This window comes from Procambarus clarkii, chromosome 41 (genome assembly GCF_040958095.1).
Source record: "Procambarus clarkii isolate CNS0578487 chromosome 41, FALCON_Pclarkii_2.0, whole genome shotgun sequence".
Taxonomy (NCBI): domain Eukaryota; kingdom Metazoa; phylum Arthropoda; class Malacostraca; order Decapoda; family Cambaridae; genus Procambarus; species Procambarus clarkii.
Genome location: NC_091190.1, coordinates 25,662,590 through 25,677,177, shown reverse-complemented (window position 1 = coordinate 25,677,177; position 14,588 = coordinate 25,662,590). Strand labels below are relative to the sequence as shown.

Sequence of the window (14,588 nt, the reverse complement as noted above, 5' to 3'; positions counted from 1 at the left end):
GAGTTTACAGACTAAAGTGACTTCACGGCCGGCACCCTTTCCACATATATGCAACCCCCACAAAAAGGGCCTTTTCATTAATTAGTTTAATATTTTATTTAATTTTGAAAACAATGTATTATTAATATTACATGTCATACAGTGCCACCATTTGTAACAGTAGCACGCCAATTGTTGTATGTAAATGCAATGATAATTAACCTGTAAACTGTTATATTTAAAAAAATATATAATGTTAATATCAAATGGACAATCATCAGTCAGAAGTTATACATTTTAAATAATTATTTGAGTTGTAACTGAAGTATATACATATTGCCTTTAATTAAAAAAATATATATATATAATTTCTGATTTTTCATTTAAGCAAGTTTGTATTTAGTTATAGATGCACACCACTAGCGAGTTTCCTAACCTATACAAGTACAAACTTGAGGATAAATTTGATAAAGTTAAACTTCTGCAGCATCGGTGTTACCTAATGCCAGTAGGTAATTATCTCTCATGAGATTGGCTCCCAATTGGTCCTCCTCCCACAGTGCTTGCCATCCACCTACTTCCGACAAGGTCGACCTTCACGATCACTATATAAAGCTTTACCATCGTACTCTCCACATCACTCACTCCTCCGCCTCTACAACAAGTAATCAATATGATAGCGAAGGTAACGTATCTCACTGATGATTACGTACATATTTGAACATAATATTATGAACCTAAAGGCCTAGAAATTTACTGTTATAACTCTATATAATTGCGGGACACAATTTACAACTATATTTCTGTTTAATCCAAGAACACGAGGGTAATTAATTTGTGTTGCCCTCAGTTCAGTGTGTTGCTGCTGGTGGTGGTGGTGGTGGGGGAGGCTGTCGCTGAAGACTACGATCGCTACTCCCCTCCAGCACATCACTCACGCTACGAACAGGTAACTGAAAACTCTCATGTTATCACCGCATAAAATTCAAGCGGTGTTACACAAAAATATATAACATGAACAATAATAAAGTAATCCCCAATTATATTCACATTTAACACTTGTGAAAAACAATTTACTTCAGGAGGACAGGCCATACAACTTCCAGTATGACGTCAAGGACGACTACTCCGGCAATGACTTTGGACAAAACGAACAGTCTGATGGAGACACTGTCTCAGGCTCCTACACCGTCCAGCTCCCAGACGGCCGCAAACAGACGGTAAGATCACTATTACTTTAATAAGTAATTATAACCAAAGTATAATAAGCAAAAAAATGCATTAGCCCATGCACTGATATCATATTTTTATTTCTGATACTGTCCTATAATTCAATATTTGCAAAATGTATGTTATTGAACGAAATAATGAATTACCTAACAAAATTATTTTATGATTATAATCATAAAGCCTAATTCTAAACATTAAGAATTATCTAACAGGTGAACTACGTTGCCAAGGACGACTACGGGTATCAGGCGGAGGTAAAATATGAGGGCGAAGCCCAGTACCCCCACGAGTACGGTCCCCCCATCACCTTCAAGCCCCAGTATCAGCCATCATATTATCCACAGCCTTCATACCAGCCCCAGCCCTCATACCAGCCCCAGCCCTCATACCAGCCCCAGCCCTCATACCAGCCCCAGCCCTCATACAAGCCCCAGCCCTCATACAAGCCCCAGCCCTCATACAAGCCCCAGCCCTCATACAAGCCCCAGCCCTCATACAAACCTCAGACCTCATACCAGCCCCAGCCCTCATACCAGCCCCAGCCCTCATACCATCCCCAGCCCTCATACCAGCCCCAGCCCTCATACCAGCCCCAGCCCTCATACCAACCCCAGCTTTCATACGAGACCCAGCACTCATACGAGTCCCAGCACTCATATGAGTCCCAGCAGTCATACGAGTCCCAGCACTCATACGAGGCTAAGGAACATTATGAATAGAAATTGCATCTAAAGAAGCTGTTTTAAAAGCTAAAGAAACTTTGTAACTAAGGTCTTCGTGTAATTCAAATAAAGTTTCGAGAGTAATGACGATCTCTATAACCTGTAAATGGTAGCATCCTTATTAGCAATTCACGATAAATCCAAGATATGTTATATACAGGCAAAGTCAGTAGATCATCCAAAATTTGCCATATGAACTTCGGCATGGAATATCATACCGACGAGATATAACAAACGAATGTCTTACTGAAGAAAATAAAACACCGTAACACGGGCAATATATAGAATTCATCAGTAAATCACATTATGTAGTGTATACACCATAAAGAGCCAGTCATATGAGAATGACTTAAGGATATACCTGCTTGATGGGGCTCTGAGAGTTCTTCTACTCCCCAAGCCCGGCCCGAGGCCAGGCTTGGGGCCGGGTCCAACTTACACAAGACATTTTCTAATTATTCGATTTATCTTGAATTGTGTGAAAATTTCATGACTATGAAAGGATAAACATTTTTAACACGAGTTTCGTCGAACTTCCAGTTGGCTGTTTAACTTGCCGAAAATAAAAAAAAAATAAAAGATTCATGCATTTCCCTTCTTCCCCGCTGGACGTGTGACTGTCATCGTAATCGTAAGGAAAATGGCTGCCAGAGTGAGAGCACAATGTATATTAATACCCGACCTTTCAAAATTATGAAGACAAAACCACACATCAGAAGATGAAGTAACAACGACGTTTCAGTCCGTCCTGGACTGTTATCAAGTCGTGTGGAAGTATCAAGAGTAAAGTCAGTCCTCACTTACAACTTGGTAATGGTCCAGGACAGACCGGAACGTCGTCATCTCTTCCTCTTCTGATGTGTGGTTTGGTCATCATATTTTCAGCCCCGTTATTGTGACTCATCGTCTTTCAAAATAGTTTTATTTTTGCTATGTCTAAAAGGAAATTAAATATCAGATGCCTATAAGAAATCATGTTTTAGACAAGTAGGTTTTAATAACAATAATTAAATGCAATAAAAAGAATGATTTGCTACTTCTACTCATAGAAGCACCTCCCAAACTTACTACATTCAACTTTTTAAACATATTCATTATTACCTTGTCCTTTATTGTCGAACTGCGTTTCCAAAATTCTCAGTCCTACACCCTTCATATACACGCCATAACTCCCACGATTCCCATGTATTAGTGTATTACTAAAGGCAAACTACACTAAAATAGACTTGAGTTAGCAGTAATAACAATAAAGATAAACCTGCTCCCAGGAACTTTAATCCCTCATTTCAGGCGATAATCATGATCTTCGCGGACTTTTAGTTTATTATGCTACCAATATTTAAATTAACTTATATTCAATGTTGAATTAACCTTCCAGTAAATTGGCAATTAGTTCAAAAATACATTTTCAGCTGCTATATTATATGTATACTTGTGAGCATATTATCCCTAAAGGATTATTCATGTGATGAACTATCTTAACTTCAACGAGTTCCTGCTGCTTCATGAAATATGAAAGCGAGAAAATGATCTATTATTAAGAGAGGATGGTGAGTATAAAGCCAGAGGCGGCCCGGACACCACCATCACTCACCTTCAAGCCCCAGTACCAGCCATCATACTTTCCCCAGAACTCCAACAACACACTCAACATGGATTTCGTGGCTTGTACTTTAAACTTATCATGACTTGTGTCCTCTTATGTGAAAAGATTGGAAATAACTTATATGTAACAACACATCAGTAACATTATAAATATTTATTTAATTAGTGAAAGAAAACTACTTGTAATTAATGTTTGAGTTAATATACGAATTATAGCTAATGAAATGAATACAACATGCTGAAAATCAAACCTGATATTTCGTTATGTACATTCTCTATGACGTGTTTTCTTATAATAAGCGCATCTTAAGACTCCAGGGGCCAGATTCATGAAAGCACTTACGCACGTGTACATCTTTCCTCAATCTTTGACGGCTTTAGTTACATTTATTAAACAGTTTACGAGCATGAAAACTTCCCGTTCAATTGTTGTTATTGTTATAAAGAGCCTCCTGGTGGTTCGGAGCTCATTAACTGTTTAATAATGGGAAACAAAGCCGCCAAACATTGAGAAAAGATGTACAGGTTCGTAAGTGTTTGCGTAAGGGCTTTCGTGAATCTGACCCCTGGTCTCCTGCAGGTGACGCTGATGGTGTTGGGTGTAGCTCTCGCTGCCCCCTCCGACCCCTACAGTGTTCAACCTGTCCACAGTTTGGGATACAAGGTAATGTTCTTGTTACCTGACCAGGATTGTTATAATTTTAAACAACTGTTAGGCTACATAAGTGAAAAATAATTAGTTCGCAAATACAAATATAAAATAAAAATTTTGCAAAACAAGTCTATAATAAGAGCATTATACATGTGGTATACTACTGCAGCAGCCGGGTATGCCGAACGACTTCCAGTACAGTGTTAGGGACGACTACTCTGGCACCAACTTCGGTCACAGTGAGAACCTACAGTGAGCTCCTACAGTGTCGACCTTCCCGACGGACGCAAGCAGACGGTATGTGCTTTTAACAGTGTGATAAAATTAATTGCATAAATAGTTATTCACTCAAATGTCGATTTTTTAAATATATATTAGTTCCTTGTCGTTTCTAATTTCCAATTGAGTTTAAGATACATTATTATTTTTATAATAGTGCATGCTCAACCTTGAATATACAAAAATTCAAATTAAGTAAATATTGGCCTCAGTCTCTTCATCTAAAATTGATATGAAATGTTGTCCATGTTTTTTAAAATACACATAAATGTAAACTTAGGTAAAAATTAAAATAAACCATTTGTCCAACTAATGTTTACGATAAATATTCCCAGGCACGATGAGGCCACTATCACCAAAATACTTCTAACTAACTTTTATGTATACCTTTCTTCGTATTATATATTATTAGTCAGATATGTAAGTTCTTCCAAATTTTGAGGATTTAAAAAAGAATTCAATTATCTTGGGTCCTTAAATTTTATAGGTCAATTTATCTTAATTGCAATATAGTTCTGTGATACATTATTCATCAATTGACATTTGTTGCATCCAAGAGTTAAAACAAATATATTTCTGCTCAGTCATTACATAATGTTCTCTTTCTTAATAATTAACATTCTGCATATATTGGCAGGTTAATTACGAGGCTGACCACAACAAGGGTTTCACAACTGATGTTCATTACACCGGTGAATCTCACCATCCCCACCATTACAGCCTGTCAACTACAAGCTACGACCTTCATACCACCACTAGTCCTCAAACACAACCACATACCTGCCACAAACATCTTACCCACCGGAATCAACTTATTAATGTTGTTGTTCATTTGTTATGTTTTGAAAAGACTTTATTCGCAATATTATGTTGTTAGACTGAATAATGTCATGCAGGTTAAATATTTCTTTCTATATGTTCAAAGGAGTTTGCTAAGTTAACAAAATTCGGTAAAGGATAAGGTGAATATGTTTTTTTAGTATTTACGCTTTATATAGTATATTGGAATAACAATAGCTAATATGGGCTCAGATTATTTACAGAAACAATTGACTGATAAAGGGTTTTAGGGTAAAGTAAACATGACCAAATTATAGACACGTTCCAACAATAACACATTATATTATTGCAAACTAGTGACAATTGTTATCTCCATGACACAGGTATTGTTTGGTTGAAAATGTATTAAGTTGAAGTCGAGTAAACGAACAGCCCATACATTTCAATATTTTCAATTATATCAAATTTAGCCCTAAAATTTATCGTCGTATGTTGATCCACCGGATAACGCTGTTATCACTCATTATTTTCGCCCAGTTTTTAAATAAATTATGTAAGTATGGATATAATACATCTCTATGAATATTCGAAAGTAACCATGACTCATGACAAATTTTCTGCCGTCGTTTTTTATTACTATGCGATTAGATTAACGTGTACCAGTCGGCTGCGATTATCATGTGACACATTAGTCTTTGAATCTATTTGTCAATGACATTACTAGAGTGAACTGCAGCAAAAGAATGGGTTGCACGACACTTTCTTTGAACTTTGCCAAAAACATATTTATTTACAAAATAAGTGAATATTTTAGGCATTGTGAGGAATACTGTAGTTATGCCTCAAAACGCCTAACTACACTGATATCGCGAACTAGTAAACTAACTCGATAACCCCCCCCTCCCCCAACATGAGGAGCCAGTAAAACTCCATTGCCAAGAATTCGCAGACTTAATTGACTTCCCGCCCGGCACCCTCTCGACTCTGAGGCAAAGTGAAACTGACACCAGTAATTCCATCTATCATCATACTATCATGCAAGAGGAGCCACAGACCTATGGTTCATCCGATAAAATCAGCAGACTTCTCGATGTTACTACTGCTCTGCTTAGACTCGGTTACAAGTATCTCTGGGAATTCTATTTATCTGCCGATGTAGAACTAAACAAATATTAACTGTCAACAAAATTATTCGCACACCCTCCGTCACTTTGTGATGGAGTGCGAAAAGATACGTGAATTCAGAGACAATTCTATAACCAATGTTACAACGATTTGTATATATTTCATTCAAAATGATCCGCTACCAAAAATTTTAGCCAAATATCCCCAGTTTGCTAACTGTAGGTAGTAACTGAGTGATTGTAACCTATCCACCGCTGCCCACTGGATGGGGGGCGGTGTGCAGGACAAACATATCAATTGTGACACTAGCTCTCCACATATGTCAGTTGCTTAATTTAGAAATTGTACTTAAGGTCGATCTCGAACCCATTGTTAATGTGACGACTTATACTGAATTTTGTAACTATCTCATCAAGATTGTAACTTGCTTAGATATATGAATTGTGGAGTTCAGTCCCTGAGCCCATTATGTGCCTCTGTAACCCTTTCCACTACCGCCCACAAGATGGGTATGGGGTGCATAATAAATGAACTAAACTAAACTAACCCTCTCGACATGTATGAATCCCCCCCCCCCCCCCCAACTCCCAAAAAAGGGTCATTCTAATAAAAAAAAAATTTAAAACAATATTCATAATATTATGTTATACAGGGGATACCGCCAAAGGATACCTGATCAACCAGGCTCTGACTCATACGTCAGGCTGCGAGCAGCCGCGTCCAACAGCCTGGTTGATCAGTCCGGTAACCAGGAGGCCTGGTCGACGACCGGGCCGCAGGGACGCTAAGCCCCGGAAGCACCTCAAGATAACCTCAAGGGGCACCATTTATGACAATCGTACGCAAACTGTTATATGTATATGCTACGATCATTTACCTGTAAACTATTATATTTAAAAATATATAATGTTAGTATCAAAAGAGCAATTTCCAGTCAGTAGTTATACATTGTTAAATAATTATTTCGATGAGTTGTCACTTAAGTGTATAAGTATTATCTAAAATTAAAAAATGTAATTGTCTAATTTTTCATTTAAGGAAGTTTGTATTTAGTTAACAGTTGCTTACCACTAGAGAGTTTCCTACTCTATACAAGCACAAACGTGCAGATACATTTAATAAATTTGAACATTTGCAGCATCGGTGTTACATAATGCCAATAGGTAATTATCTCATGAGATTGGCTCCCTGTTGGTCCTCCTCCCACAGAGTTGGCACTCCACCTACTTCCGTCAAGGTCTACCTTCATTATCACTATATAAAGCTTTACCATCATCCTCTCCACATCACTCACTCACACCGCCTCAACAACAAGTAGTCAACATGATGGCAAAGGTAACGTGTCTTACTGAAGAGAACTTGTATAAACATAATACGTTCCACCTTACTAGATATTTACTGTTTTATCTCTATATATCTGCGGGACACAATTTACAACTATGTATCTGTATGATGCTGAAACACGAAGGTAATTAATATGCGTTGTCCTCAGCTCAGTGTGTTGCTGGTTGTGGTGGTAATGGTGGGGGAAGCTGTCGCTTTAGACTACGATCGCTACTCCCCACCAGCACATCACTCACGCTACGAACAGGTAACCTAAATCTCGTATGCTTTTTACAACACAAAATTCAAGCAATTTACAATATCATGGTATAACGAAGAAAATTATTTTATTTGTAATCCTACAGAGATAAACACATTTAACACTTATGGATCATGATTCACTTCAGGAGGGCATGCCATACAACTTCCAGTACGGCGTCAAGGACGACTACTCCGGCAATGACTTTGGCCAAAACGAACAGTCTGACGGAGACACTGTCTCAGGATCCTACACCGTCCAGCTCCCAGACGGCCGCAAACAGACGGTATGATCACTAATAACTTAACAAGTAATTATAACAAAATTATAATAAGCAAAGAAATACATTAGCCCATGCACTGATATCATATTTTTATTTCTGATACTATTTTAAAATCAATGCTTGCTTAATGTATGTTATTGATCAAAATAATAAATTCCTTCAAAAGTTTAACTATGAGTATGTTATATAAACTTAATTCTAACGATTAACAATTATCTCACAGGTGAACTACGTTTCCAAGGACGACTACGGGTACCAGGCTGAGGTCAGTTATGAGGGCGAACCACAGTACCCCCAAGAGTACGGTCCCCCCATCACCTTCAAGCCGCAGTACCAGCCCTCATACTTCCCTCAGCCCTCATACCAGCCCCAACCTTCATACAAGCCCCAGCCCTCATACAAGCCCCAACCCTCATACAAGCCCAGCCCTCATACAAGCCCCAGCCCTCATACAAGCCCCAGCCCTCATACAAGCCCCAGCCCTCATACAAGCCCCAGCCCTCATACAAGCCACAACCCTCATACCCAACCAAGCCCTCATACAATCCTCAGCCTTCATACACGTCTGAAGAACATTATGAATAGAAACTGCAACTAAGGAAGCAGTTTTAAATGTTACAGGAACTTTGTAACCTAGGTCTTTCTGTAATTGAAATAAAGTCTGGAGAGTAATGATCATATTATTATATATCCTGTAAATGGTGACATTGTTATTAGTAACACCCGACAAATCCAATGTGTTATATATAAGCAAAGTCAGATCACCCAGGATTTGACATGAATTTCGGCAAACAATATCATAAATGATGATATTTAAGAAACGAATGTCTTCCTGAAGAATATGCAACACACCATAACACAGAAAACTAAACGGGTACATCAACAAATCACATATACAACAATATATTCTGGGTACACGATAAAGAGCCAGTTATCTGAGCATCTCTTACAGATGTACAAGACATTTTGTAATTGTTCGATTTATCTTGAAAGGTGTGAAAATTTCTAGATTTCAAGGGATAAATAAACTTTCAACGTGTATTTGCGTCTATGAACGCGCGGACCAATACGACAGCCATGGTCTCATCTGTCGTAAGTCACAGTGAATGATTGCCAAACATGAAGCAGTCAATGACATCATGAGAAGTTTGGCTACAGCTGGGTGTCCAGCAAAAAAAAGAACCTCAGTTGTGCAAACCTGACAACAGCCAAAAACGACCAGATGAAGTCACCCAGCAGCCATGGAGGGAAGGTAAACAAGTCGCATAGGATTTCACGAATGCGTCTACATTGGCTGATACCTATCTACCTTACAGCACAGTTGAGGGAGGCGGGGCAGCCACCTTCAGGAAGATCCAGAAAACCAGCAAATACAGGGACCTAAAACGTTGTTACAGGTTCGTGCCGATAGGCTCTGAGACTCTGGGCGCCCGGGGTAAATGTGCACTTAAGTTCCTACAGGTGGTGGGTGAGGACCTCATTGGAAAAACTAAAGACTCATGAGCGGACATTTCCTGTACCAACGCCTCAGTGTCGCAGTTAAGAGGGGAAATGCGTGCTGTGTCTTGGGTACGCACCCGACCTCCTAAGAGCTCGACGAGGTCTTCGACCACTGATTGTTATATTGTTATATGTGTGTGTGTTCTGTAAACTGTAGCAATGCAATAAAATAAAACAAAATTAATAATAAAAAAAAACAATACGGGTGGTAGGAGAATTAAAGATTAAAATGTTCAGTGAGAATCCACAAAGTCTTCTCTGAATACTCCTTATTTTCTTCGAGGCTGCGGGCCCCTACAATTGCACGAGAGGTGGTACCCTCATTATATATACACAACCATATTATATTATATTATATATATTTAATTATATATTATATATATAAATATGCAATTGACAATCACGAAACATTGCTCATTTGTATGCGAAAAATCCACAGAGAAATGGAATACGAAGATGAACGTTTCGGCCGTTCAACGCCGTTGTCAACACCAGACGATATTGTCAACACCAGACAAAACCACAGGTCTGGTGTTAACAACGGCCGAAACGTTCATTACACGTTCATCTTCTTTTTCCATTTCTCTGTGGATTTTCCGCATATTATATATATTGCCTAACTAATATTTTCGTTCAATATTCTCAGGCACAATGAGGCCACTATCACTAGAATACTTCTAGTTTTCTAATGCATAATTTGAAGATATAACTATCTTCATATTATATATTTTTGGGCATATACAAGTTCTTCCCAATTTTAAGGATTTAAAAACAGAACTCAATTATCTTGGGATCTTAAGTTCTAAAGGTCAATTGATGTCAACTGAAGTGTGGTTCTGTTGTCTATTATTCATCAATATACGTTTGTCGCAGCCAATGGTTAAAAGAAATATATTTCTGCTCAGTCATTATATAATGTTCTCGTTCTTAATAATTAACATTCTACATATATTGGCAGGTTAATTACGACGCTGGCCACAACAAGGGTTTCACAGGTGATGTACATTACACCAGAGAGGCTCACACCATCCCCACCACTACAGACCTCCTGTCAACTGCAAGCTACGACCTTCAGACCACCACTAGTCCTCAAACACAACCATATACCTGCCATAAGCATCTTACCCACTGGAATCCACTTATGAATGTTGTTGCTCATTTGTTGTTTTGAAAAGACTTTATACGCAATATTGTGTTGTTAGATTGAATAAACCCATGCAAGTTCAATATTTCTTTCTATATGTTCAAAGGAGTTTGCAAAGTTAACAAATTTCAGTAACTGAAAAGGAGAACATGTGTTTTTAGTATTTACGCTTTATATCTTAAATTGAAATGATAATAGCTAATTTAGGCTCAGCTTATTTTAAAAAAGAATTGATTGATAAATGGTTTTAGGGTAAAGTAAACATTACCAAATTATAGACACGTTCGAACAATAACAAACTATATTAGTACAAACTAGTAACTATTATCATCTCCATGACACCTGTAAGGTTTTGGTTGAAAATGTATGAAGTCAAATCGAGTAAACTAACAATCCATTTCAGTATTTTCAATTATATAAAGTTAACCTTAGAATTAAATTTATCGTCAAATGTTGATCCACCGGAAAACTTGGTTATAATACATTAATTTCAGTTAATTTCCCCCGGCTTTTATACAAATAATGTAAGTATTGGTATAATACATCTCAATGGATGAAAGAGTAACCATGACCCATGACAAATTTTTCTGCCATTGTTTTATATTACTATGCGATAAGATTATCGTTTCCCAGTCGCCAGCGATTATCAAGTGATATATTAGTCTTGGAATCTATTTCTGAGTGATATTACCAAAAAGAATTGCAGCAAAAGAGTGGGTTGCATAACACTTCTTTGAATTTTGCCAAAAAACATATTTACTTACAAAATATGTGAATATTGTAGGCATTGTGAGGAATACTGTAGTTATGCTTCAAAACGCGTAACTACCAGAACACTTAAATCGCCAACTAGTAAACTATCAAACTTGATCACCACAACCACCAACATGACAAGTCAGCAAAATTGCATCACCAAGAGTTCACAGACTTAAGTGACTCTACGCCGGCACCCTCTCGACATGTATGACCCCCCACCCCTCCAGAAAGAGGGTCAGTTTTTAATTATTGTATTTTTTTAAACAAAATATTATTAATATATGTTATAGAGTGGCACCATTTATGACAGTCGCACGCAAATTATTGTATGTATATGCTATGGTCATTTACCTGTAAACTGTTATATTTAAAAATATATAATATTAGTATCAAATGAGCAATTACCAGTCAGAAGTTATACATTCTTAAATAATTATTTCGATGAGTTGTCACTTAAGTATATAAATATTACCTTCACTTTAATAAAAGTAATTGTCTGATTTTTTATTTAAGCAAGTTTGTATTTAGTTAACAGATATCCATCATTAGTGTGTTTCCTATATTATACAAGCACACACCGGAGGATAAATTTGATAAAGTTGAACATTTCCAGCAACGGTGTTACATAATGCCAATAGGTAATTATCTCTCATGAGATTGGCTCCCTGTTGGTCCTCCTCCCACAGTGCTGGCCCTCCACCTACCTCCGTCAAGGTCGACCTTCACCATTACTATATAAAACCTTACTATCATCCTCTCCACATCACTCACTCCTCTGCCTCTTCAACAAGTAGTCAACATGACAGCGAAGGTAACGTATCTCACTGATGACTACTTGTATATTTGAACATAATATTATGAACCAAAATCCTATAAATTTACTGATGTATCTATAATTGCAGGACACAATTTAAAACTATATCTCTGCATAATCCAGGAACACGAAGGTAATTAATTTGTGTTGTCCTCAGCTCAGTGTGTTGCTGGTTGTTGTGGTGATGGTAGGGGAGGCTGTCGCTGAAGACTATGATCGCTACTCCCCACCAGCACATCACTCACGATACGAACAGGTACCTCAAAACTCTCGTCACCGCATCAAATTCAGTGTTAAAAATTCAATATGTAAATGGAACAATATTAAATAAATCCACTAAGATATACACATTTAACACTGTATACCATAATACACTTCAGGAAGGCATGCCATACAACTTCCAGTATGACGTCAAGGACGACTACTCTGGCAATGACTTTGGGCAAAACGAACAGTCTGACGGAGACACTGTCTCAGGCTCCTACACCGTCCAGCTCCCAGACGGCCGCAAACAGACAGTAAGATCACTAATAACTTATGTAATTATAACCAAAGTATAATAAGCAAAGAAATGCATTAGCCTATGTACTGATATCATAATTATATTTCTGACATTGTCCTATAATTCAATATTTGCAAAATGTATGTTATTGAACGAAATAATGAATTACCTAACAAAATAAATTCTGTTTATATACATATATCCTAATTCTAAACATTAAGAATTATTTAACAGGTGAACTACGTTGCCAAGGACGACTACGGGTATCAGGCCGAGGTCAAGTATGAGGGCGAAGCCCAGTACCCCCATGAGTACGGTCCCCCCATCACCTTCAAACCCCAGTACCAGCCATCATATTATCCACAGCCCTCATACCAACCCCAGCCCTCATACCAGCCCCAGCCATCATACAAGCCCCAGCCCTCATACAAGCCCCAGCCCTCATACAAGCCCCAGCCCTCATACAAGCCCCAGCCCTCATACAAGCCCCAGCCCTCATACAAGCCCCAGCCCTCATACAAGCCTCAGCCGTCATACCCAACCAAGCCTCTATACAATCCTCAGCCCTCATACCCAACCAAGCCTCTATACAATCCTCAGCCCTCATACCAGCCCCAGCCTTCATACGATTCTGGTGAACATTACGAATAGAAACTGCATCTAAGGAAGCAGTGTTTAAAGTTACAGGAACTTTGTAACCTAGATCTTCGTGTAATTAAAATAAAGACTTGAGGGTAGTGACGAGCTTTTAATTCCTGCAAACTTTAACATCGTTATGAACAACACACTAAAAATCCAATGTGTTATATAGCCAAAGTAGATCACCCACGATTTGACATATGAACTTCGGGAAGCAATATTATAAACGACGAGATTTAACAAACGAATGTCTCCCTGAAGAATATACAGCACCTTAACACAGAAAATTGGTCGGTTATATCAACAAATCCCATATTTAGCATTATGTACTGAAAACACCGTAAAGAGCCTGTCCTCTGACCATCACTTATGAATACAAGACGTTTTTTATGATTCGAGTTATCTTCCAAGGTGTGAAAATGTCTAAATTATCAGATCATAAGCAAACTTCCAACATGAATTTCATCGAATTTCCGATAGGCTATTTAACCTGTCAAAACTAAAAAGTGACATATTTCCCGTATTCACTACTGGACGTGTAACTGTTATCGTCATCATAAGCAAGATGGCTGCCAGAGAGAGCACAATGTATATGAATACCGGACATTCCAAATTTATTAATTTATTTGCAGAGTCTAAAAGGAAATAAAATATAAGTTGCCTATTACCAATCATATTTGATTAAAGTCGATTTTAATAAACCAATGAATGCATGCAATAAATATTATGATTTGCTACTTCTACTCAAAAAATCATCGCCTCAGACTCAACTACATACAACCTTTCTAATGTACTCATTATTACCATACCTATCGACGTCGAATCGCTCCTCCAAAAATCCTCAGTATCACTTCCTTCATATGCACACCATCACTGTCACGATTCTCATGAATTATTGTATTATTAATGGCGAAACAACACTAAATCAGACTTAGCTAACAGAGTTTGCAATTATGATAAACCTGCTCCCAGTAATATTAATCCCACTTTTCAGGC

At 37.8% G+C, this 14,588-nt stretch overlaps 2 protein-coding genes and 1 pseudogene across 2 annotated transcripts; all 3 read left to right on the top strand.

Moving 5' to 3' along the window:
* The first annotated feature begins 652 nt into the window (after window positions 1-652).
* Window positions 653-1,928, top strand: LOC123761147 (adhesive plaque matrix protein-like). The gene is made up of 4 exons (XM_045747092.1): window positions 653-669; window positions 835-928; window positions 1,062-1,199; window positions 1,422-1,928. Exons 1-4 carry the CDS (start codon window positions 653-655, stop codon window positions 1,926-1,928), a joined length of 756 nt encoding a protein of 251 aa, XP_045603048.1.
* Window positions 1,929-7,695: 5,767 nt separating this feature from the next.
* On the top strand, window positions 7,696-8,822 carry LOC123761243 (annexin A7-like; annotated as a pseudogene).
* Window positions 8,823-9,478: 656 nt separating this feature from the next.
* On the top strand, window positions 9,479-13,604 carry LOC138373197 (adhesive plaque matrix protein-like). The gene is made up of 4 exons (XM_069339230.1): window positions 9,479-9,489; window positions 12,575-12,707; window positions 12,832-12,969; window positions 13,188-13,604. The coding sequence occupies exons 1-4, from the start codon at window positions 9,479-9,481 to the stop codon at window positions 13,602-13,604; spliced, it is 699 nt and encodes a 232-aa protein (XP_069195331.1).
* The last annotated feature ends 984 nt before the right edge of the window (window positions 13,605-14,588 follow it).